At 36.1% G+C, this 25,308-nt stretch overlaps 10 protein-coding genes across 10 annotated transcripts; 5 read left to right on the top strand and 5 right to left on the bottom strand.

The window, feature by feature from the left end:
* Nucleotides 1–666: 666 nt before the first annotated feature.
* Nucleotides 667–1,335, bottom strand: ELE39_002992 (ribosomal RPL10; the record flags this gene model as incomplete). The annotated part of the gene is made up of 1 exon (XM_067346096.1): nucleotides 667–1,335. The coding sequence occupies one exon, from the start codon at nucleotides 1,333–1,335 to the stop codon at nucleotides 667–669; it is 669 nt and encodes a 222-aa protein (XP_067200596.1).
* A 701-nt stretch (nucleotides 1,336–2,036) lies between these two features.
* On the top strand, nucleotides 2,037–2,631 carry ELE39_002991 (ubiquitin-conjugating enzyme; the record flags this gene model as incomplete). Its single annotated transcript, XM_067346095.1, has 3 exons — nucleotides 2,037–2,051; nucleotides 2,120–2,255; nucleotides 2,306–2,631. 3 exons carry the CDS (start codon nucleotides 2,037–2,039, stop codon nucleotides 2,629–2,631), a joined length of 477 nt encoding a protein of 158 aa, XP_067200595.1.
* Nucleotides 2,632–2,643: 12 nt separating this feature from the next.
* ELE39_002989 (uncharacterized protein) lies at nucleotides 2,644–5,631 on the bottom strand (the record flags this gene model as incomplete). Its single annotated transcript, XM_067346093.1, has 1 exon — nucleotides 2,644–5,631. The coding sequence occupies one exon, from the start codon at nucleotides 5,629–5,631 to the stop codon at nucleotides 2,644–2,646; it is 2,988 nt and encodes a 995-aa protein (XP_067200593.1).
* A 297-nt stretch (nucleotides 5,632–5,928) lies between these two features.
* On the bottom strand, nucleotides 5,929–7,017 carry ELE39_002988 (myosin light chain 1; the record flags this gene model as incomplete). The annotated part of the gene is made up of 1 exon (XM_067346092.1): nucleotides 5,929–7,017. One exon carries the CDS (start codon nucleotides 7,015–7,017, stop codon nucleotides 5,929–5,931), a length of 1,089 nt encoding a protein of 362 aa, XP_067200592.1.
* A 566-nt stretch (nucleotides 7,018–7,583) lies between these two features.
* On the top strand, nucleotides 7,584–8,619 carry ELE39_002987 (uncharacterized protein; the record flags this gene model as incomplete). Its single annotated transcript, XM_067346091.1, has 6 exons — nucleotides 7,584–7,601; nucleotides 7,758–7,796; nucleotides 7,933–7,986; nucleotides 8,048–8,203; nucleotides 8,320–8,411; nucleotides 8,556–8,619. 6 exons carry the CDS (start codon nucleotides 7,584–7,586, stop codon nucleotides 8,617–8,619), a joined length of 423 nt encoding a protein of 140 aa, XP_067200591.1.
* A 664-nt stretch (nucleotides 8,620–9,283) lies between these two features.
* ELE39_002986 (formin-like family) lies at nucleotides 9,284–14,113 on the top strand (the record flags this gene model as incomplete). Its single annotated transcript, XM_067346090.1, has 1 exon — nucleotides 9,284–14,113. One exon carries the CDS (start codon nucleotides 9,284–9,286, stop codon nucleotides 14,111–14,113), a length of 4,830 nt encoding a protein of 1,609 aa, XP_067200590.1.
* Nucleotides 14,114–14,763: 650 nt separating this feature from the next.
* Nucleotides 14,764–16,854, top strand: ELE39_002985 (coiled coil; the record flags this gene model as incomplete). The annotated part of the gene is made up of 1 exon (XM_067346089.1): nucleotides 14,764–16,854. One exon carries the CDS (start codon nucleotides 14,764–14,766, stop codon nucleotides 16,852–16,854), a length of 2,091 nt encoding a protein of 696 aa, XP_067200589.1.
* A 289-nt stretch (nucleotides 16,855–17,143) lies between these two features.
* Nucleotides 17,144–18,040, top strand: ELE39_002984 (cytokine induced apoptosis inhibitor 1; the record flags this gene model as incomplete). The annotated part of the gene is made up of 1 exon (XM_067346088.1): nucleotides 17,144–18,040. The coding sequence occupies one exon, from the start codon at nucleotides 17,144–17,146 to the stop codon at nucleotides 18,038–18,040; it is 897 nt and encodes a 298-aa protein (XP_067200588.1).
* Nucleotides 18,041–18,293: 253 nt separating this feature from the next.
* On the bottom strand, nucleotides 18,294–18,785 carry ELE39_002983 (uncharacterized protein; the record flags this gene model as incomplete). Its single annotated transcript, XM_067346087.1, has 1 exon — nucleotides 18,294–18,785. One exon carries the CDS (start codon nucleotides 18,783–18,785, stop codon nucleotides 18,294–18,296), a length of 492 nt encoding a protein of 163 aa, XP_067200587.1.
* Nucleotides 18,786–19,631: 846 nt separating this feature from the next.
* On the bottom strand, nucleotides 19,632–24,602 carry ELE39_002982 (uncharacterized protein; the record flags this gene model as incomplete). The annotated part of the gene is made up of 1 exon (XM_067346086.1): nucleotides 19,632–24,602. One exon carries the CDS (start codon nucleotides 24,600–24,602, stop codon nucleotides 19,632–19,634), a length of 4,971 nt encoding a protein of 1,656 aa, XP_067200586.1.
* Between the last annotated feature and the right edge of the window lie 706 nt (nucleotides 24,603–25,308).

The raw sequence follows: 25,308 nt of genomic DNA, 5'->3' as shown, positions 1-25,308 counted from the left end.
ATATATATTCTTTCTTGAAATTGAAGATAATACTTCCAAATTTAAAATTTTGAAACTTTTAATTATTTAAGATTGACTGTAAAATGTGAGCACTAATTTCTTTCTGTTATTTGGATTCTGAATGCACAAATTAATACTACGTGGCGAAAATTCACATTGGCAATGCCGGTATTGCTATTTGCAAAACACGTATGTACGAATATGCATGTTTTTACCGCCACACATGTAAAATTTTGTTAGGTATGCATGCTTGAGCAAAACTTTTGTATGTACATTTAGTCTAAATAAACGTATTAATATTACTGAAAGCTCTTTTAAATCCAGATTCAAGGGAGTTTTCTTCTTGCAAAAGAGAAAACGGCTGTTTGTACATGACAAATTCTCAAAAAAAAAAAAAAAAAAAACCAAAACAACCTACTCATTCCCCTATTCAAGTTAAAAGACCTGTTCCTTATCAAGAAATTCAGTGTAAAAAAAAACAAATAGATGTTGTAAAAAGTGCAATAAGAATTATTAATATTACTTCTATGCTTGGTTATTAATGAAATAAATGTTGAAAACAGTAAATATCTTAACAATGGGATTTACGGGCCGTCGCAAAATGACATTAGTCAACAATCCACAAAGTAAACATATATTTCCTTTATTCAATCACCTTTCTACTATTTAGTCATCAAGTGGAATATTAATGTTGGCAGCTTCTGGAAAGATTCTAGAGAGAGACCCACGGCAGCTGATGTATTTGCAGTTAACTCCATCAGGAACAATTCTTCCTTCAGCTTGATACTTGAGGTACTCCTCCTTAGTGAACTTAGTAAAACCCCACTTGTCTGAGACAACGACCTTTTGTCTTCCCGGAAACTTATATTTGGCTCTTCTCAAGGCCATTACTGCAGTTTGGGTCTTATCTTCCTTGCATCTGATGGACATCAAGACCTGTCCGATATCTACACGAGCAGCAGTACCTGTTGGTTTACCATAAGCACCTCTCATACCAGTCTGGAGCCTATCAGCACCAGCACATGAAAGCATTTTATTGATTCTGAGTACGTGGAATGGATGTACTCTAATTCTCAAGTGGAAGTTATCCTTACCACAATACTTAATCATGTACTTGTTAGCAGAAATACGAGCAGCCTCCAAAGCTTCACTAGAAATCTGCTCGTATTCATCAGAAATTAAGTGAATTACTGCTGGAAAGGCGTCGCATTCTGCTTTCTTTCTACCAACATCGTAAATACGAATCTTTGGATCTGGTACACCACGGCAGAAACGTGACTTTGGGTATGGTTTTCCCCTGCAATATCTATAGCATCTTGCTGGACGACGTGCCATTGTTTCTCTTCCAAATAATATCAATTAAAAGAAAGAAAAATTAATACTTTGGATGATGTATTGCTATTTTTCCCTTTAATTATACGTTTCGTAATCTAGTCGGAATTCGACACGTATATTTAATTTGTAAATAATTCCTATTTCAAATTATCTCTATTACTTATTGCCTTGCTATATAAATTTAAATTTATATAAATATTGTGTATTTTTGCATATACTAACCCCTTATACTTTTCTTAAAATGCCACATATACCTCATATTCGCTTCTTATTATTTGCTTTTTCCCCTATTTACTTTTTATGTTGTCTCGTCTTTCAACTTTTTATTCACCTCTTTTTAATTATTTAATAAACTAACTTTCCCTCATTTAATATTAATTTATCTTAGTCATCTATATTTGAGACATTTTTATATACTCGTCTTTTAGGCGGGCAAATTGGGCGGGCACATGCAACTTTTAAATTTTTTCTATTTATAAAATTCCCCCAAATCGAAATAAAGTGAGAAAAAATAGGTCGCTGTTGCAGAGCATACATAGGAAACGCGAGAGAAATAGAATCCAAATCTAATTAATGTGTCTCTTCTGAATTTAGAATCCGTTTATTCTCTTTCCTTTTAAGTTCCCTAGCGAACTAAATCTAATTCAATAAATCTAATATATGAGCGTCAATCAGAAGTTTACTATTTAGGTATAGTCGGGATGTCAACTAGTGCAGTAAGTTTAACGTAGTAAGGGAATTCCGGAATCATCCAAATAATGTGTGTAACTGTTTTCTGTAATAGAGAAGAAGAATCGTTAATGACATTAATAAGCTTAGAAAGGATGTATACCAGGGTATCAGTGTAATGCCATTTTCACAAAATATGATGTATTGTCAGGCAATAATTAACGGTCCAAAGGACACTTTTTGGGAGAGTGGTAGGTTTATAATTATAAAAGAATTCAACCATATACTTAAATTCTATTAGGTACCTTTAATTTAATTATGCAATTTTCTGAAGAGTATCCAACAAAGCCTCCAGACGTGAGATTCCTAAGTAAGATGTTTCATCCCAACATATATCCAGATGGGAGGATATGTTTAGATATACTTCAGAATCAATGGAGTGCTTTGATTGATATTGCTTCTGTATTAACCTCAATTCAATCTTTGTTGAGTGATCCAAATCCTAACTCTCCTGCAAACACTATAGCTTCTGAAATGTACGTTAGAAAAAGAAATAAGTATAATAGTAAAGTATTGGAATGTGTCGAAGAAAGTTGGTCAATTCCTTCTTACACTCTACCAAAGTAGCGCAGTAGTTATTTACAATATACTGAGTTTATCCCATTGATTATAAGCATTTGAAAGTAGCCAGGACTCAACACTTCTGTACATGGATTCTGGAATTAGAATATAATTAGAACATTGGTCCCTCGAGTGACCTGGACGATTCTTAATTATGATATTGTGGAAAGCATTAGGTTCACATTCATTATATCTATTCATATTGTAACGTAAAGATTTGTATATACATGACCAAAGACTAGTAATCATTACAGGTTTTACAGAGGAAATGCTACCGGAAAAAGTTAGCTTCATTCCCAAACCTTTCCCTCCAATAGATTTACCCATTCCAAAATTACATGAATTGCTAGAGCTTGAGTTTTTAGCTACAATATCACCAGCTTTTGAACTCTCCATTTGATTAAGCCGTGTACTTTGATCGCTTCCTGTCAGATCTCCAATAGCCAAACGATCGTTTTTTCCCAGCTTCTCTAGTATTTCTCTTTTGTCCCTCCCTCCTTCGAAGTCTTGGTAGTTGAGCTTCTCGTTACTTATGTTCTCCTCATTAAGGATGAATTTTAGTATGTCTCTAACATAGAAAGATGCTAATTTGTGAATAGTCTTTACTGCTTGAGTTGAGAAAACCGACTTTTCTAAGTCCGGCTGAGTCTCAAACTTGACTATTCTCCCCAGTCTAGAAGCTGCAGATTGCTGGCCTGAATTCACAAACTTCAAGTTAAGTGAACTATCACAAGAAAGGAGGTATCGACCATAATTATTAAGTTTTTCTCTATAAATACTTAGAGTGTCTGGAGATATTGACTCTTCTTCCGAAACCATAGATTTGTTCTGTATGGTCTTGTTTGAGATCAATTTGGAAATATAAGAGGAAGGTCCAGTAATGTCAATCCCTATAAGGCTTGTAGCAGATTTGGATCTTGCATGCTTCAACATCTGTAATAGGATATCCTCTTTTGCATGCATATTATAATGTCCTCCATGCCTACTAATAGACTTTTTTGAATGAGCATGAGAAATCATGGAGTTCAGTAGAGTACAATCGTACATTTGGCTGCTGGAGCCCATTCCAGATGTGTATTGGGACTGTGATACCGTAAAGTAGTCAGATCTTCCTCCAGAGATTTGACTAATGCTAGGATGAGAAATCTGATTTCTTGAGTCTGAAAGTCCCTGGTGAATAACAATTCCAGAGTGATTTGAGTGTGAAGAAGAGTTGTTTTGCTGAAAGTAATCTCTTAGCATGTTTTCAAGGATTTCAACAAGTTGGCTGCTCCTCAAAATAGCTATTAGACGGGCATGGAACTCCCTAAAGTGGATATTCTTGCTAATTAAGGATGAAACAAGGAAAAGCACTGAATTGAGTTGCTCTTTAGGAACTAATCTGATAATAGAATTCCTTAGTTCGTCAGAAATATTGTTCGGGACATTCACCTGGAAGCTACAAACTCCCAAATCTATGTTGCTTGTCTTGTAGCCAACTGTTGAGATATGCTGTGTCATTGCCTTAGAATCTGTCTCTCCGAGTCCACCTATACTGGATGAAGATCCTTGGGAGTAAGACTGAACATAGCTTGGATGCAATGCCGAGCTGCTTGAATTGATTTGCTGTTGAGAAGCGTACTTGTGGCTTTGTTGGGAGTATGGTTTCGATCTGTACTGGCTAGCTCCTACCCCTACTGTTCCCACTCCAGTTTCTTCTACCTTGTTGTACACGGTACTAGAACCTGCACTAATTCCATGGTTATTGCCTTTTAAGCTGTTTCCAACTTGTCTCTGGCCTAAATTGGAGGATGAAAAACTTTGGAAACTCTGCTGCAAATGAGATCCTTGAGCTGATGCTAAATTTGGATGAAGGTTCGAACTGGAGGAATGTCTATGTGGTTGAGAAAGCTCAATCGAAGACTTCTGAGATGATACTTGATGTCCTGGGTTTCCTTGAGAGTAGGGATGTGGTAACGGATGCGTTCTGGGGTGAGAAGGCGGTTGCAGGATGTTATTTTGTTGATTATGGCTATAATAACTCTGGGGTTGAAGATGAGACCGAGATTGAGGTTGAGATTGAGACAGGATCTGAGTTTGAGAATGAACCTGAGTTTGAGTCTGATTTGGGGTTTTATTCTGGGGTTGGGGTTGGGGTTGGGGCTGGGACTGAGAATGAATCTGCGTTTGATTCTGGGTCTGAGTCTGAGATTGGGGAAAAGACTGTATATACTGTTGCTGAGAGTGAAAATATTGCTGATGATTAAGCTGTTGATTTTGACGCTGCACCTGTTGCTGACTGCGGTGTTGTTGGACCTGTTGTTGTTGTTGTTGTTGTTGTTGCTGATGGTATTGGTGCTGCTGAACCATAGATATGGGCTGAGATTGTGCTCTAGGGTGAGATATGGATCTTGCTTTAGATACAGTTCTAGGCTGTGACTGGGAACTCAAATAAGAATTCTGGATAGAAATATCGTGAATATCCATATACTGAGTATTAGCAGAGGAATCAATGTTGTTATGAATACTCTGACTTCCAATGCTCCCACTACTGCCGCCGCCCCTATAGCTAATCTCCGCCATAGAGTAAGAGGTAATATTGGACTCTCGTATGGGTCCAATGTTCGCACTTGGATTCCCACTTTGCTGAACATCCCCATACTGCATGCCAATCTGCTGGATGTGGCCTATTCCTTGGGGCTGGCTGATTCCCATTGTCAAACTCACAAAATTTGTTGCTCCCATTTGCCCAGGAGCATTTCTATTGATGTCATAGACATTCTGACCAATAGAATGACTACTATTCAAAACCCCATTAGTGGTTCCTAATTGAACTGGAATATGATCGGAGCCATCATTTCCCATAAAGCTCCCCCTTAAATTTGTGAGATTAGCTACTTCTTGGGCTCTAAGAGCACGGCTAGATGAGCCATTTACATATTGGGGTTGTATGGAGCCATTTGGTAGACTGTAACTCAAATGTTCTTCGGCTGTATTGTGGTTTCTTCCCCCGAAGCCTCCATTCATTTTATATCCCGAACAAATAATCACTATTTGCTCTTAGATAATTTAACTTCTTACTTATAAAACCCAGTTTTCTATAAATATTCACAAAACTTATTTAAAAAAATAAAAAGGATGTTGGCGCCTAAACACCGGTATATGACAGTATTTGCACAAAATTTTAAAAAAATATAAATTGCATGCATGCGGAATATAATGTAATTATAAGGAGATAAAAGGAGAAATGGAAAAATTGGAGTGTATTGATTTTGAAAAAAGGACTAAGTTTTTGTCTTATGAAAAAATGCTAAGGTTTTCGAGTTAATTTAGCTCGTTTGATTTACAATCTACCTTTTCCAAAACGCTTTGAATATCAATACTCTCATCGGTTCCACACAAACTTGTAATCCAAGCTTCAGCGTTAACCTGGTCCAATTTGGCCTTCCAGACCATTAGAAGGCTTCTAACAGTTTTTCTGGAAACCATACCTTTGTTTTGTGCCCATTCTGAGTAGAATTGGAGTAAACATTTAGCGGCTTCATTCTGATTTTCACAACAAGCTGTGGCCTCTTTTGCAGCGGCTTCAGTTAATTCATTTCCGTATGTGGCTTTCAAAGCCATAAGAAGATCAATAGTAGGAAGGAATGCTTCATTATCAGCTAAATCTCTTATGGTAGTTGAAATTTGGCTTACAAACACTTTACTTGTTGACATTTTTGTAGGTGTTGACTTCTTGTTTCCAATATTTACCATAGGCTTATCAGAGGCCTCGACATCCATAATCTTTTTGAGTAAGTCCTCATAGTATACATCTCCTCCAATAGAAAGTTTTTCAAGAATAGCTTCAGCTTCTTCTCTGGTGAGAATATCTCCTCCAATGCTTGTCAACCAAATGAACTGTTTTCTTGAGATCTTACCAGTTCCACTCAAATCGTACTTTTTAAAGTATGAAACCATATAATCAATATGGTCTTCTGGGTGTGTGATGGATACAATCCATCTTTCAAAATCTTCATAAGTCACGTTTCCACCGCTCTCTTCGTTAAGTCTCTCAATATCTGATTTAGAAGGTGCCAAGCCCATTCTATGTGCTAAATGGCATGTCTGATCCAATGAACACTTTCCTCCAGATGAAGCCTTATCGAACATATCTTTAATAATATCAGCTTCTCCTTCATCTAATTCATCTCCAATAGAAACTACTTCAGCACTTAATGAATCTTGGACATTTGAAGGCTTCTTATCCAAACTACCAACATCTGACTCATCATAATCGCTCTCTTCACTCTCAGAATAATATCCAACAAATACACCATATTCTATTCTCCCTGTAGTTTTATAATCGTCAATTACTGCCTTACATCCAGAAGTGCATGGAGCACATCCTGTTCCATTTAATAATGAAATCATCTCTACTTTTCTTGCTTTAAATCACTTTTTCTCACAAAAAATGAATAAACTTAAACTATTCAATAACAGTAAATTTGTCAATATTTTGTTTTTCTGATCAGTATCTCTTAAATCTACTCACACTTACACCTTTGTGCTTGCAGAATATAACTCTCAATATCCGAATATTTATTACCTAGACTTACAGATATTTTTTACTTTAGCAATCTAAATTTAAACTCTAACTCACTTTTCCTTTCTTGAAATTTCTCACAGTTTTTCTTAACTTTCTGTTCAATCTTTACCTCGAAAGGTATCGAAAAATTTGCATTACAAGATTCAACATGCACAGTTGCCCGCCCAAAGCTCCCGCCTTTATCTGCTTTGCCATTTGGTCGTGAAGGAAAAGGCGGCACTATTTATAATATGAAATTAAGATTTTACACGGAAGAAATAGGGCATGAATAGTGAAGGGGGGGAGAAGGGAAAATAGAAAAGTTAACTTATTTTAAGAAAAAAAAAGTAATTAATAGATTATCAATTTTGTGTGGAAATTGAAAGTAAATAAGTTAGATCCAGCTATTGAGATGCCTCCTTTCAAAATTGTGAGTTTGTCTTAAAGTTAATTCCCATTCATTGTTGCTTCAATTGAGTGAACTCTGAGAAGCTAGGGAAGAAGCTTCAACCCTGTGGAAATTACTAACTAGAACTCACCATTATCCAAACTCCTCTGCAAAAATTCGTTCTTTTCATATTTATAGTCCAAAGAGAGAATTGAATTTTCATTCAAAGATGCTGCTGTAAGTTATATCTTAACCGCATCTGGGATATACAAAATGCACAAACAAATACATTCCTTTTCTATTGACCCTCCTTCTAATCCCAAGCAACATCCAATATCCTTTTTTAACACTATCATTTTGTTATTATCTATAGGGAGGCGGCCCAAACATTGAAACCAGCAAAGTTGGAGAAATTGTTAGAAGAATGGTCAGTTTTACACTCACTTTTTCTCGAATCAATTAAAAATTACTTTTATTTTTAACTTTAGGGGTTGGCGCCATCTGAAAACGAAATTGAGAGATTTGCTGCAAGTGTTGGGCAAACCTGTGATTTACAGGCTTTCGTCAAGTTTTGCGACTCTATTGTGCATCCAGAAGATACCTTTGACAACCTAGTCCAATTTTTCAGATCATATGACTCAAATGTAAGTTTAATAAACTACACGTCAATCCCCTCCATTCTCCTTTCGAATGTCACTTCTAACTCATCTTCTTAACACACTATAAATATTGCTCATGTTCAATTTCTTGCATATTATAGAACTCTGGATCAATCACTAGCCAGCAACTAACCTCTCTATTAACTAACACAGGAGAAGTTTTATCCGAAAAAGAAATTGAAGTGATTTTAAGGTAAGTCATCAATTGACATACCCGGAATGCCGCCAAATTCTGCATGTATGCCCGTATATAATAATTTGGTTTGAAAGAAATACATGCAAATGCTTTCCCCCCTCACCACCAAATTTCTGGCCTCTTAACTTTTCTTTTAATTAGGGATTTCCCGTCTAATGATGGAGGATTTAACTACGAAAACTTTCTCAAGGAGCTTGTTAGATAAATTATCTCATTTCATCCTTTGAAAAATGTATTTAGTTTTTGCTAAAATTCTCATTTTCTTCGAATATATTTCCTATTTCCCTACTTAATTTAAAATTAATATTTACCCAATAAATTATTTATCATGCACACGTAATGTATGTAAATCAATTAAAAAGTGTTTTTATATTACAAAAAAAATGTGAGAAATAGAAATTCCCAGCGAAACTAAACCATAAGAATCCTTAGTAATAGAAATTCAAAGTAAAACAAACACAAAAACTTAACATAAAAAGACTGAAAATCTTTTTTTCGAAAGGTGAAAAATGCTATATACCAATAATATTTTTGTGTGCATGCAGATATTACTACCCCATGGTCCGATGAAAATTTTCTGAAAATACCCAAAAAAGATTCAAAAATTACAGAAACCTCAGAGATAGAGGTGCATTCTTTTTTTAGTTTTAAATTCGTTGTGGAAATTTTTAAGATTCGTTAAATTAAAAAAGTTTTCAAATACCAAAGCAAGCACTTTTTTGCTTAATATTGAAAGAAAATGTTCATCTAGGCATTTTTCTGGATTGAGAAAATTCTGAATCAAAAAAAATCAATCAATGAAAATAAGGAAAAAGATATCTTCTAATAGGTCTAAACTAACGAATATTTAAACCAAAAATTACGCAACTATGAAGAAATTAGGAGTGCCAGGAAAAGCTCCTCTTTCTCCTCCGGGAGGTAAGAAGCCGCTTGCTCCTGCCAAACCGCTTGGAGGAAAACCAACAACAAAGATTCCACCACCTTCACAACCATCTTCAGCTCCTTCTCCGAACCCTCCAGTACCTCCTCCATTGCCCTCTGTTCCTCCTTCTCCACCAGCTCCAAAAGTCTCAAAAGGCCCTCCTAGTCCACCAAAATCAGCTTCGAAAGCCCCAATACCAAAAAAAGCCCCAGAACCTTCAAGTGCTCCGCCACCACCCACTGGTCCCTCTCCTCCAGTAAGCGTGGCATCAAAACCGGCATCCGCAAAAACTGTTCTGAAAAGCATTAGTAAAGATTCCAAAGCCACTAGTCCTCCTTCCAGCACTACAGGAGGATCTAGTAGTACGATGAGCATTAAAAATGAATCTAAACTACTAAATAATAACCTCTCAAAAGATGGGCATTACCCGGAAATAAGTAATAGAAGTACCTTCGTTGAATCAACTTTACCTTTTGATGTTGGACCGATTAAACGCTTACTTTTTCAAGATAAGGCTCCCGGAAAAACCAGCTTGAAGAAAAAGGAGGGAAGAAATGCTCGGATTTCTCAGAGAGAAGATGATATGTTTAATCTCCACGTAAGTGTCTTGGATCCAGCATTAACAGAGACAGCTGAACACTCACTAGCAGCTTTAAGCCAAACATTTAAGGAAGAGTTTGCAAGCAGACACTTTACACTAACAACTTCAGAAAAAAACAATCTCTTGTTTGGACAGACAACAAAAGCCAGGCCTCAAATTGTCAATGAAAAGTTTGAAATTATGACAGATTCACTTCTTCTTTTGCAGCGTCTCGAAGAATCACGTGGAGATGGAGAAATACACGAAATCCAAAGAATCATTCAAAGGCTAAGAACCTCAGCTTTAGAGAAGTTTATGAAGGCTCAGTATTCCGATGCTATGTTAAATGCTTTGCATTGCTATGAAATATCTCGAGCCTTTCTATCTAAATATCTTGGACATCCATTGGAAGGCATAATGGTCGTAGAACTGATCATTATTGCTAAATGCTGTGGCTTAACAGGAGAACTACGTAAAGGAGAACAATTCCTTAAAGAGCTCCGATTTCTTGTGGAAAATACCATTATAGCAGTAGCAGACCGTAAGTCTGAGAACAAAAATACAAAGAATGACTCCTCCCATATTGGAAATATCTCAAGTTTGTCGGGATCTAGCTCAGGATCTGGGGGTTCTAGTCAGAATGTTACAGCAGTAGGACCATCCATTTCATGTGATTCTTCAGTCCTTTGTAGTCTTGTACTAACAGTTTCTGATCTATGCAGTATGTATAGAGACCATACATCTTCATCATTTTACCTTGAAAAGTACCTTTCACTAGTAAATGAAGTCTACGGTCCAACAGACTTAGTTATGAGTGATGCATACTCTACAGCAGCCAGCTACTATTTCAGAATTAAGAACTTTGAAAAATGTAAGGAGATGCTTCACAATTGCCTGGATATCAGAAAACAGGTATTGGGAGATCACAATAAGAATCCGCCTCATCCTCGTGTAGCTGATTGCTATTCAAACTTGGGATTGGTGTATCGAATACTTGGAGATTGTCGTCAAGGAGTACAACATATAATGGTAGCTTTGGATATGTTAATGAGAATATATAATAACAGGGAGTTTCCTTTAATACAAGACAATATACTGGCTTTGGGATGTATTTTTCACCAGGCTGGAAACTTTAGATATGCTTTGGAGCTTTATAATGAGGTATATAAGTACAGAAGAGAGAACTTGGGATTTGATCATCCTGATACAAGATATGTATTGGAATTGATAACATTATTAGATGCAGATACCCAAGTATACTTAACGGAGAATGTAAACAGTTGTACAGATTCTTATATAGCTCATGAGTTGCAGAACAAGTGTATTGACGCAGGAGAATCACTCGAATCAAGAGCAGAGAGATCTTTAAAAGAAATAGTTACCGATACTTTAAGAAGATCAAGTAAATTGACGAGAATAATGTATGAGGAGTCAGCATTATTAGCAAGTCCAATATGTCCAAGCATTGATCAATTAAGGTACCGGCAATTAGAAACTTTTCTATTTGATCCAAAGAATGTGAGAGGTTTGAATAGAAGTACTCCATTTTCAAATAACCAAACTCAACAGCTTCTATGTACTTCAAGGATCAGAGCACTGCATGGAGAATCTTTTCAGAGTATGGCGGTAAGCTCAACTGCTATTTTGCCTCACTTGAAAGTAAGGATTACTGGACCAGACTTTCTGGGAGTTTCTACAATGCTTTCTCTTCCTCCGTTTAGTAAGAAAGAAAGAAAGAAGCTACCTATAATAAACATTCCAAAGCTAACAAGAGGATTCCCAGTAATGGGAGACCAGTCAGTGGTGATGATGATAAACGAAGAAGCTCAGGGAATTTTGGAGAAGTGGAACATACCAGAGCCCTGTATAACTCCTGAAGGGAAGTTAATATCTCAAATAGAAAAGGATGAGAGTTCGGGTTTACCCTTTTACTTGCCACTAGTAGACTATACAGGAAAGGAGGAAATGAAGGCTTATTTCAAAGAATCAATATGGATTCCAAATGCATTGATTCCTTTAGTTAGGCAAAGAATTAAAAATAAAGAAGAGGCTAAACAAATTAAGGTAACTCAAACCCAGATAGTAGGTATAGAACAACAGCTTCCTCCAAATGATGTTTTAGGAAAGATCCGAGGAGTTAAGCCTGATGTGGAAGAATCGGGTAATGCAAGACTTCCATGCATTTCATTTTTAGATGGTGAAGGTAACGTGGTAACAAAGTTACCTTATGTGATAGATCTCGAGCCGTTTGTGTGTGCATCAACGAGAATTGCTCTTACAGCATCAGCAAAATGGGGTCTTCCTTCTCCTGACTCACAGAATGTCATGGAACTTCTTAAAGGGAGCGGTGTTGGGGCGCTTATTAGCTCCATGATCCAGTACAAGCCTTCGGATGGAGGAATCTACACAGGGATTGTAGGGGCGAGTATAAAATCAGGAAAAGCGTTTTCCGGATTGCTGGATGGTATTGGGCAAATGGATGACATTATCAGCAAATCTACAGCGCCTCAAGGAAAAGAAAGTGCCCCTACAGAGCCAAAGGCAGCACCCACGGAAGCAAAAGCCCCGCCCAAGGCGCCACCCGCAAAGGGCGCGCCACCAGCGAAAGGAAAGGGGCCTCCAGGTGGAAAAGGACCACCAGGTGGGAAAGGCCCTCCAACGGGAAAAGGTCCCCCAAAAGGAAAGGCAGGGAAGTTTGGAGGAAAGTCAGGTGGCAAGTCCAACGGTCCAGAATCAAAGACAAAGAAACTGCATTGGGATAAGGTTGAGAACATTCAAGGTACAATTTGGGATATTAAGGAGCCAATCAAGCTGGACTTTGGGAATTTGGAGGAAGTATTTGGTATCGAATCAGCAAAACCAAAGAAGGCAGCAGAAGCGGCAAAGAAGCCGAAGGTTATGCAGATTTTACCAGATTCAAAGAGAGCATACAATATAAGTATTGCATTGTCAAAGTTCAGTGCATATACATTTCAGCAGCTGCGCGATGCGATATTGGATCTTGATAAGAAGATTTTGGATACAGAGGCTACTGAGGCCTTGATTTTGATGACCCCAACTCCGGAAGAGTTTGCAATAGTGAAGGAGTATATTGACGCAGGAGGAGACTTAACTCAGCTGGATAAGCCTGAACAATTTATAGCTGCAATGATTGGTATTCCTATGTTTGCTGCTCGTTTGAATGCTCAGCTTTTTATTCTTTCATTTGACAGCTCATTTAACGATTTAATGACACCTTTACAAGAGATCATTACAGTTTGCAACGAAATTAAGTCTAATTCAAAACTTAAGAAAGTATTTTCCATTATTCTTTCCGTTGGTAATATTTTGAATTTTAATACAGAAAAAGGGGATGCTAAAGGTTTTAGAATGAGTTCATTAACAAAGTTATGTGAGGTTCGTTCTAGCACCAAACCTATTAAGACTTTGCTGCAATACATCACGGAGATTATTTGGAGAGATAAACCGGAATTGCTTTCCTTAGCAGAACCACTGGCTTTAATAGAGAAAGCAACCAAATGCGATTTAGGTGTTATAGAGGGTGAAATTCAATCACTGAATGGGTCTTTAAACAAAGTTACAGATACAATGAAGTCAGCTCAGAAAAGTAATGAGAGAGCCGGTCCTATGGGAGAGAAGGATCCCATTGCTAAAATCCTAGCAGACTTTATTTCAGATGTTGAACCTAGAATTGAGGATTTAGTAGCAACAATGAAATCCGTTAAAGAAAATCTGGAGAAGATGGCTCTGTATCTGGGAGAACCACAAAATACGATTCAAAGAATTGTTTGGCCAGACTATTTCCGTGTACTGTGGAATTTTATTTCATCTGTAGAACTCGTACGTAAAACCAAAATAGATGAGGAAAAAAGATTGAAACAGAAGCAGGAAAATCTTGCAAAGAGAGAAAAGAGTGCAAGTACTGTCAAGCTCAAACTATCAGAAAAGAAGTCAGTTTCTCAACCGAAACGTGGAACAACTGAATCAAGACCTACATTACAGAAACAAAAATTGACAGTAAATATGGCGCCAAAGGCTAATGCTGTCAAAACCAGTAAACTCGATGAAATGGCAAGTTGGTTTGCGAATGAAGGGGACGTAACACAAACTCCATCATTCCTACAAGAAGTTACCAATCAACCCAATGATAGCAATGTGGCACTTACTGATCTGGATATTGATGTAGATTTATGGTAGACAACAATTCTAACTTTCTTCTAGTAAAGGCTCAAAAACCATTTGTGCACTTCAATTCTTTAAAACTCCCGCCTGTTCTTGCATACAAGAGAAAAAACAGGGATGTGCATGTAAATGAATTTATATTGTATAAATAAATTAATGCTGCTGCAGATAGATAAAGCCTTAGTTTTATTGATTAATTTAGGCTTAGTTTAATTATGAAAGGTAAGATATTGTATTGATATTTTTAAGTAATTATTTAAACGTGAAATATAACTTTTAGTCTGTCTTTTCCTTTAAAATTTCTCTTTCCTATTATCAATAATTCATTGAGTTATCTATTCTACTTTCTTTCCCAAGTGTACTTTATGAGAGTACTTGGCGGTCATTCACTCAAATATATTACGTGTTACATGCAACTTTGCATAAATGAAAATACCCCACAACATTTTTGGGCGGGCAGGAGGCAACCACATATTATAGGGGTATTTATTGAAAATAAGTGATTTAAAGAGAAATATCTGATTAAGGTAGCAATAAATTAGATTGAGCAGAAATAAGTAAATAGAATATAAATAGGACGAGTTTTCAATCTTTTTTGAGATAAAATTAAAAATAATAAACAAAGCCAGCAGGCAAGGAATTGATGTTGGCAGCAGAAGAAAAAAATGTCGAGTAATGTTTTTCGTCCTTTTGGCCAGAACTCAATGAGAAGAACAACTGGCTTTAGAGAAAATTCAGAAAATGGAGATCTCAATAGCCAAGATGTCGCAATGACATCGTTTTCTATAGGGCAAAATAAGACTCAATCGCCCACACATTTTGCCACGTCATCATTATTTATGAGGGGTGGTAATAGTAGTAATATAAGCAATGCAAATAATGCTTGGGCAAATTCATCATCTAGAGGTGGAAATTCCCAAAGAGGAGTGAATACTATAGGGCCATCTTCAATGACTGGGAACATGGGCTCAGCAGCAGCGTCATCGTCAAAAGGGAGAAGTGTTTTAGATAGCAGAAGGGAGGGGTTGAAGACAATATTAACATTTTTGAGTAAAAGAGGATACCCAAATCAGATAAATCCAAAAACACTAAACAACCCAACGAGAGCACTATATCTAGAGGTTTTACAATTTATTATAAGTCAGTATGATTCAAGAATAAAGATATCTAAGCCAGATGATGAGATTCCAAGGTTTTTTAAAGATATTGGATATCCTATTACAATCAACAAAACAACTATTATAGCACCAGGAGCTCCAAATACCTGGCCACAACATATTGCAGCAATGGCGTGGCTTTGTGAATTATTAGATTATGAACAGGCCGTTTTTCCACATTTAAATTATAGTAAAGATGGAGAATTTGGTGGTTATATGGCAGATACTTCTTTAACAAGTACTTTGTCCAATATTTTTCAGCATACAAATTCAAATATTGCAAATAGTTTTCCAAATTTTGAGGGAAATAGCAGTAATTTAGACTCATCAAAATTATTATCTCAGACGTTGAATAGAAGGTTAAGCGAAAGCTATAAGTTATTTCTGAATGGCCAGAATGATGGAGGACTACTTAATGAGACTTTGGAAGCTTATTGCAGAGAAAGGAAGAATCAGGCTCAGCAGGCTTTAGAGAAGAAGAAGCATGAGCTTGAACAGATGAATATGGAAATTCAGAAAATTAACCACGAATTACAGGAGGGAGAACTATTACTGCAAAGAAATCACACACTTTCCCAAGATTTGTTAAAAATGGAACATGCTGTTGGCCAATGCCAGAATTCTATTAAGCAAATGGGAAATTCTTGCAATGATGCAGAAAATATTTTAAACATAAAGAAGAAGGAGTTAAGAGATATCGAGGATGAAATTGAAAAATTGCAAAAGAGAATTGCAAATCAAGGAATACAGAGGGATGATGTTTCCAGAGTTTACCAGGATATGAAAGTAAAGAGACAGACAATACGAAATTTAAGGACAGAAAGAGAGAATACTGAGAAGGAAAACTGGGAGATTGAATTATCCATTGAGGAGCATTCAACTAATTTATATAATTTAAGTAGAGTTTGGAATAGTATATATCAAGAAATCACAAATATTACCTCAAATGATATAAGAACTAATGAAGTTTGCTCATTTAATTTGCTTCAACCTTTATCTTTGAATATTTCATATTCAGGAAGCAATGATAAATCACAAGGAGTGGATGGAATAATTGGACAGAATTGGAGTAATATGAAACACAGTTGCAAAAGATGTATTGTTGAGGTTGAAATGTGGAAAAGAAAGCTAAAAACTCAGGAAGTACAATTCAATGAAATAATGAAGAGCACAAAAGATACTATAATCCAAAAAAAACAGGCATGTGATGCTTTGGAAAAAAAGATCAAAAACTTGGATGGAGATTTATCTGTCTGTGATAAGAGGGAAATGAGACAATTAGAACAGATTCAGGAAAAAGTAAGGAACTACAAGGCAGAATTTGACCAGAACAAGGACGAAGCTTTAAAAAGGTTGGAGAAAGCAAAGAGTCGAATTGTCCAGCTTGAACAACAAAGTAGCCTTCAAGAAAGCCATTCTAGAAATGAAATTATTCAATGCAAACAAGTTATCCAGTCTGATGCCGAAGCAATTTTCAAGCTTAAAGAATATATTGCTCAAAATTTATCAAATTTTCTTAATTCGATTTCTCATTTAAAAAATCAAGCAAAATTGAAAAATAATTCCAAGTTAATTGAAGTTGAGAAGTGGAAAAAGTAAACTTTAAAGCACGCTTCACTTGCCTTTATCAATTATTCAAAAAAAAAAATTTGAATAGAATTATTTTCATTAATTACGTGTAATTTATGTGGACATAATTACGTATTGCATGCACTTTTTTCTATACCGGCTGTTATGTAACAATTTTGCAGACTTAAAAAGCTTAAAAATCTAGAAGCGCCACAATTTCCAATTTAAGGAATATTTTGAGAAAATAAAAATTATTATTATAAAGTTGTTGGAAAGAAGAAAATAACAGTTTAGGAGAAGTTTTACTGGATTTTTCGGTATGGTTCAGCTGATTATCATTCATAAAAGCGACAGTGGATTAGAAGAGAGTGAGGTATTTTTGTTAGAGCTGAGTAAAATCAAAAAAGAGGGAGATAAATTTGAAAAGTTTTCACTCTTATCTGACTTAAAAGCTCTTTTGAAGCAGGAAAAATTCAGTGTTATATCTATTTATCTTTCTTCTGGAGTAATTCTGGGCGAAGTCTTTACATTTGAATTTTTGAAAGAGTTTTATGGGGCGTTGGATTTCGGGTCAGTTTTTAAGATGAATATATTGGCTGTAGACTCTATTGACAAAATTAAAGCCTTTGAGAGAAATTTGTTGTTTTCTGGATTTATTAAGGTTAAAAAATTGAAAGGCAATGGATCAGACTTATTCGAAAGTGGTTTTGAGATGGTTATTAAAGCGGAAAAACCAAGTTGGAAACCTGAGGAAGGTAGAGTACTGGTTGATGATATTGATTTAGAAGGGTCTGTGCCAGATATAAAAAATTATGTCCAGCTTGGGCAAGGAAAAGAGAGCTGTAAGTCAAAAGAAAGAGCTTGTAACAATTGTAATTGTGGAAGAGCAGATCTTGAGAAAGAGATTGGAGTTGAGGCTGCAAGAAAGGTATATCAAGAGAAAGTTGAGACAGGAACAGCTCGTTCAAGTTGTGGAAATTGTTATTTGGGTGATGCATTCAGATGTTCTGGATGCCCTTATAAGGGAATGCCAGCATTCAAACCTGGAGAGAAGGTCAGTTTAGCAAATGCTGAAGGGGATGCTAGTGATCGAACTGTTGACATGAGTGTGATTCAAGAAGAAGAAGTAGGTTTAATTACAACTACTTCTGATGTTGCTGCTTCTGTGGTTAATAAGATCCAGAGCGAAGGGGGGGTCTTGAAGCTCAATATTTAGCCTAATGAGTGAACTCCGGAGATATAATAAGTCACTGAAAGTAAAGGAATAAGGAAAATTGGATTTTTAAAATTTTTTTAAAGAAAACTTTAGGGGAGAAAGTATTAATAATCAGTAATTTAATTATAAGCTGATGGTCAACTAACAGATAGAAGTTATATATAAGTGTTAATCATTTACCTATTAGTGTTTTTTTACTTAAAAAATCTAAGAGTAACTTAATTTCTCGTTATTCCATGTAAGTTAACGATCATCAGGGGAATTTATTGATTTGAGTTCCTGTGCTATCATTGAATTGTAGTAAATCCAACTCAGAAATTGTCTGAGAAATATTAATAATTGAGTTATTAAATTCATTAATTCTGCTGCATATTTGGCTCCTATCCATATCCTTAAAGGATATTTGGTCCAAATCATCTGTATCTTTAAGCTCCTCTACCATTGATTCTGAAGCCTTAATTTCTTCTCTCATCTGGTCCGAAATGCTGGTTGTGAGAAGGTCAGGCATAGATATAGGGTCCTTGTAGATTTTCTCATATGGATGCAATGCAAGATGCTGAGAAATAGGAGATAGAGAATCTTGAAAGACTCGAATACATGCACACAGTGCCCCAATATCATCCAAATATTCTGGATACTTTTGGTTTTCTCTATAATTGAATGGCATTCTGCTTACTCCGTCGTGCATTGATCTAACATTTGTTGCAACGTCCAAAAGTAGACGGCTCCAGTATTTTTCCGACATTTTGAAGCTTCTAAATACTATTATTTAGAAGAGCTTTCAAAAAAAAAATGTTTCAAGCTAAATTCTGACTTCAGATATTCCCACTCAGCTATTTTCTGAACCCTATACCACAAGTCAACAAATTTCTGTGCGCTACTCAGTCAACGAGTTCTAAAACATACTTTGCTCTATTCCAATTAGTTCAAAAACTTTGATTTCAAATTTCGTATTACTTTTCTAACCGTTACTTTGAGAATTTATTTATCTTTTAATGAAACTACGCGCCACAACCTTCACATCCTTCCCCCTCCTTAATTCTAATATACCAAAACCCGTAACCCCTCGTTATAAGCCTTAAGCCTGTAATACATAACCATTGGCGCCAAACAACCCAGACTCCTTACAATTAGGCGGTAACTGACCCCTCTGCATGGATGTTGGCGCTCAACGAGTCAAATTCAAAAAGAAGAGAAATAAATGAAATATCTTTGAATGAAATTGACAAGTTTTGCTGTAACTTTTAAAAAAAGTATATAATTTTGAAAAAACTTTATTAATTTTTCTATTTTCAGATATACTTGATTCTATCTTTTCTTTCTTATTGCCCGAATTATATTTTTACTAGTATAAGATATATGTGATTAAAGAATATATTAATAATCATAAATAATCAGAATAATAATAGTAATAATAATAATAAAATAATAATAATAATTAATAATAGGCCTTTAAGTCTTATCAAATTGGATCTGTTCTAAAAATCTGGAATTTTCATATCAAAATTCTTGGAAAATGTAATTTTCATTAATATTCTAGAAAAGTACGCATTGCCTATAAGGAGGATTGAAGATCTCCAAATCCTTTTGCTTATTTATTAAAATTCTTTAAAACATGACTATTGAAAGCGTTAATATAACCATCAGCCAAATTGCTGGAACCAAAATTTCGATGGCAATACTCACTGGCTAAGTCGTTGACGTACTTTGCCAAAATCTCGTTTGTCTCCTTGCATTTTTTTTTAGCTACAAATCTATTTTGGGGGTACGCTTGCATCAATTGCTGTTGTCTATATTTATCTCCTGAGCTTCCTCTAACTGAGGTAATTAGTCCTTCAAGCATTGCAGATACTGCTATTGCCCCTCCTGATGACACTGTATCATCATTAACAACTCCACATGTTGAAGAAATTCCACTACCACCATTACTACCATTATTATTACTAGAAGAATGTCCTCCTATTCCTACTCCACCCAAATTTGTTGTTAATGATGAGTTACTACCTGAATTCGAATGAATATTTGTACCTGATATTGGTATAGACGATGGCTGAGCATCAGTATTTCCACAATTACCACCTCCCTCTAAAACAGCTGTAGAATTGCCTTCAACCCCTCCATTAATGGAAATATCTGACTGATTTCTCAATGATACTCTTCTTTTAAGCCCTCTAGAAGGAATTCTTCCTGCTCCTACCGCTGATTGAGAAACAGAATTTTTTGATTGATGATCATTTATTCCTTCCGTAGAATTCCCAGAATCCACTACCTCTTGTGATTTAATAGTTACTGAAGCCACTTCATCAGCCTTTACATTATTAGTATTGTTATAATTTTCAATTAAATGATAATCATCATTTCCGTTTTGTTGATGCATGAATCTCAATACAAGATGTTTGTATTCCTCGATTTCCTCATTATTTATATTAATTAAATGATTTGTATGTTCAATTCCATTTCCAGAATGTCCTCCATTTACTGAACTACCTTCATCTTCATTTGTACTATCTGAATGGCTACCACTATTATTATTAATACCATTATTATTATAAAAAGCTTTTATTAAGAATGATCCAGTTGGTACAGATATACAAGAATTCTTATTTTCACGCTTTTTTCTTTGCTCTAAAGCTGCTGTTGTTTGAATTGTTGAAACCAGAACTGAATCAATAGCCTCTAATTCTAATAGCTTACTTTCCAATAGTTTGCTCTCAATTTCTTCCAGGTTCTCACTTCGAAATTTTTCTCCTCCTCCTTTAGATCCTGATCCCAAACCTCCTACTAGACTAGTATTAGATAAATTTTGGCATTTAAAACACTCCTCATTAGATATAAATCTAATCTGATTAGAATTTGGAACATGATTGCCTTTAATTGTAATTGGAACTGACTTATTTCCTGCCCCAATATTAGACTCTAAATAAGATGATTTCTCTTCTTTGTTAATACCAACTTCATCATTACTTGAAGTAGTAGTAGTAGTAGTACAAGTTTGATCAATAATCTCAGTTACCTTATTCTTCCCATCCTCTTTATCTCCTTTAGTTCTCTCATTCCTAAGAAGTCCAAAGTACTTGCCTGCTAAAGAAAGAGGAATATGAATACCTCTTAAATCTGTGATCAGATGAGAAGGATCCCATCTCAAGTAGTTATTTGTTGTGAATTTTAGAGTTTCTCTCCTATCTGATGTATATTCCAAATCTTTAATACTTTCTGAAACAAAAACAGTCTTAAAAGGACCTTTTCTAACGTCCCAAATAGTATTTTTATCAACCCATTCTGCGTATAATCCCACAAGAGTGTTACTCTTCTTGTTTGGATCATCCTTCTGTAATACAAATATCGGAATATTTGTCGAAATTGTTATACCACCTCCCAAAGAATCGTAGTTATCTGAAACTGATAAACCTGAACCTCTTGTTCTATATACACTCATCCCTCCAGTATTAGTATTATTTCCTGATGAATACGCTCCGTTACCCCCTCTTCTATTACCTCTGCTGCTTGTTAAATAAGTTTTTGCATATCTGTTATTATTGGAAACCGATCCTGAAGCAATAACATGTTCATCCTCACCAGACGAAGATCCCCCTACAACTGCTCCTGAGCCATACTTAGAAGCTTTTCCTCTTCCTTTTCTTCCTCCTACATACTCTTGATCAGTACCCAAAATTGCATCATCATCACTCATCAGAATATCATCATAACCGTACTTAAGAGAGACAAACCTTCCAGATCTGGTTGTTGTAGTGTTTGCTGTACTGCCACCGCCATTAACATAACCTCTTCTTCCCTTTGAGTTAATAGAGGAATTTCCTGTTAAAGATACTCCACCTGTTGAAATAATTCCTCCCATATTATTACCGTATGGATCAGATTTATATGCCCTCCCTCCGATACCACCCGCTCCTGCTCCAATTCCAGATAAGTCGGAAATTAATCCTCCTCCCATACTACCTGGAATGTACTTTTTAGTATCCAATAACCCCCCGCTATGCAATTGTTCATCCTTCTTGAATGATTTGTTAGTTTTAACACCAATACCAGAAATAATACCACTTTCATCTAATTTAACAAGAGAATTCGACCCCAAGTTACGTCCTGTTGTAGCCGAGGTTATCCCTGACCCACTCTGACGACGTTGTCCAGCTTGACGGTCACAGTACTTTGCCAAAGTATGACGAACCGAAACAAATGCACTCCACATTGCTTTCTCTACATTGTCTATACTTAACTGCTTTGATGCATTCACATTGACAAATAATTCATCTTGGTCGATTGGTATTAATCTCTTTTTCTGATACCCAAGAGAATCTCTCACTTCTTCTATCTGATAGACTGTAAACTTAAAGCAATACCTTCTTCTATCCCATTCAAGACGTAATCTTATGCCTGATTTTGGTACCGATGTATCTAATAAGGTCTTTACAAGACTTTCTGCATGAGAATGTAATCTCTCAAGATCATTTTCCAGTAAGCAGCCTCCACCACTTCCTGATCCTATTATTCCTGGCACCATTACATTCAAACCTGCACTATTACTTGGATTTGTTCCTACTCCCGAATTTAAACCATTAATACCACCTCCAATATTCATTCCATTCGCAGCTAATGCTGCTGGAAGTAATCCTCCAATATACTCCCCACCCATATTCAGTCCAGGGAAGAATTGGTGGAAACCTTCAATTCCTCCCGCACCTCCACCTCCTCCCATGAATCCCATCATCTGGGGAAGTTGTTGGGCGCCACCCTGGGGAGGAGGAATCACTGGAGGCATATTTTGAGGTAGACCAGGTATCTGAAGCTGTCCTCCTGAGACTGTTGATGTTGCAGCTGCTGCAAATTGAGGGTTGAATGCCAAAAGCATTGGGTTTGCCGCTGACATTCTCTGTATCATCAAAAATGGATTAATTACCCCTCCTACTTGGCTTCCTGGAACGCCTGGAACGCTTGGAATACCTGGTTGAGATATTGGAAGTCCAAGCCCTGGTATTATTCCTCCTTGAACTACTGTTGCATTTTGTGTCAGTTGTTGCGTTTGTTGCTGAGGTTGATGCAATAATGGAGCTGTAGATTGGCTTCCTCCGGATGCTGGAACTAATGATGGAGAAATTTTAAGTGAATTAGAATCCAATTGTTGCATTGGTCCAGTCGCGGCATTAGAATCCACTTTTTCAATATCGGATTTAAGTTCTTTTAACTGAGTATTTTCTTGAAAAGATAATCCTGTTAATTCTTTACTTTCTTCCTTGGTTTGAGTGAGTTGAGGATCCTCCGCTGCATTATTGCCGTTACTTATTGCTTGGGAGGGTATTAAGCCTAAACCTTGTGAATTCGCATTATCATCCTCTCTACTCTTCTTTTCTGTTACTAAAGTAGAAGTTACAGAGTTATTTGCAATTATTTCCTCTCCCTTATTATCCTTAACAATACTCTCATCTCCCTCCAAAGAATTGTTCTCATTAGTAATTTGCACTTCTTGAGAGTTAACCGAAGGCTTTCCTTTACCTTGAGTTGCTCCCTTTATAATGGAACTATTCTCCATTGAACTATTAGCCGGAGCTGACTGGCTTGATGATGGCTGTCTCATTTGTGCCTGAATTTGAGCCTGTAATAGGGTTGGTAACAATATTGAGTGCATTGGAAAAGGTTGCAAGCCCATTGTATGGGGAGGATGTGGTTGACCCACTGTTTGTTGCATCGAAATACCCATAGGATTTGTCGCCCCCGACTGGAGTGCATTCATTAATATTGGATTTTGAAAAATCATTGGATTAATCTGAGCATGTTGGGGGATCATCGTATTAAATATCTGTTGTGCATGCAATTGAGCATGTAATTGTGATGGATTTTGTGCTTGTTGTTGTTGTTGTTGTTGTTGTTGTTGTTGTTGTTGTTGTTGCTGTTGTTGTTGTTGTTGTTGTTGTTGTTGTTGTTGTTGTTGTTGCTGTTGTTGTTGTTGTTGTTTAATATGCTGTTGTTGTATTGCATTTAATAACATCATCTGTTGTTGGTTAATCTGCTCCGCAGTAAACTGCAAAGGGATATTACCAGAACCACTAGCATTTCCCAAACCTGCTATAATTTGTTTGGCTTGATTCCCCGTCTGGATCTGTTGAGTGGCTTGGTATAAATCTAAATTTAAGGTACCATTTTGAGCAGTGCCTGTGCTGTTATTACTATTAGCACTTATTTCAGTGTTTCCACTTCCTAAATGAGATGCAAAGCTCACAGGGTTCCCATTTATGCTTGTATAACTGTTACCACTACTGGTAGAAATTACAGCATTTAGTTTAGATACTGCTGGATTGCCCTCACTTTGCTTGGAAAAAGAGTGATTTATAGGTAGCATTTGAACATTATCTTCCGCCATAGAGGTATTTGTAGAAATCCGAACCTCTCTGATATTCAGGTTATTATTATCTCCCTCAGGTATTGGACCAGATGACTGTATTTGCCTGTTCTGATTTTGGGACATTACTGATTCTGATATGGTAGTATATGACCGAGAAACAGACTGATCCCCATTAAGAACTGGCTCATTCCTCTCTTGCTCTTCCATTTTTATAAGATTCCTGATAATCCACTAATTAGCCCACTCCCATACACAAAAGTTATTACTTGTTCAGATTTTGACTATTGAATGTGCGTTGCGCCAACCCCAAGAGACAACAACAGACGGATAGTTACATACACTTTTTTTTGGGGTGACATTTTGTATGGAGACGTGCGTGTACGTATACCCATTAAATATTTATATCTGAAATTAATATATATAATATATATATATATTTTAAAAAAAGTATGTAAATAATGAATTTCAAGGAATGTTTATATTTATGGAAATAGCATGTATTTGTTTTTATTTATGTTTGTTTGATGTTTTAGTTTTGCTCCACTCGACTTTCACAATTTGCTGGAACGATTCTTAAAGATGGCAAACAGGCGGGCTGCCATGCACTTTACTGAGGCTTGAAACCTTTGTTCGTAGGAAAAAAATTACGAAAGGGATATGGGTAGGTGTTAGAATGTAGTTTTTACTTTATTAATTGAGATTGTGGCTAATAGGAAGTTCCATATATAGTTTTAGTTAATTTTTTTCGGGTTGGGAATTAGTATGAATTATTCTTTGGGGGAAGAAGTGTGAAAATGATAAAGAAGGGGATAAATTGATAGGTAAATGAGTATACTCCTTAATAATTTGAATTTATTTGGGCTTTCTTCTATCTCAAATAGTTTGCCACAGTTGATACCTTTATAAATTGAAT

Source organism: Cryptosporidium sp. chipmunk genotype I, assembly GCF_004936735.1.
Source record: "Cryptosporidium sp. chipmunk genotype I strain 37763 chromosome Unknown contig_38, whole genome shotgun sequence".
NCBI lineage: Eukaryota > Apicomplexa > Conoidasida > Eucoccidiorida > Cryptosporidiidae > Cryptosporidium > Cryptosporidium sp. chipmunk genotype I.
Note: the sequence above shows the minus strand (reverse complement) of the source record. Positions and strands in the feature narration are given on the sequence as shown.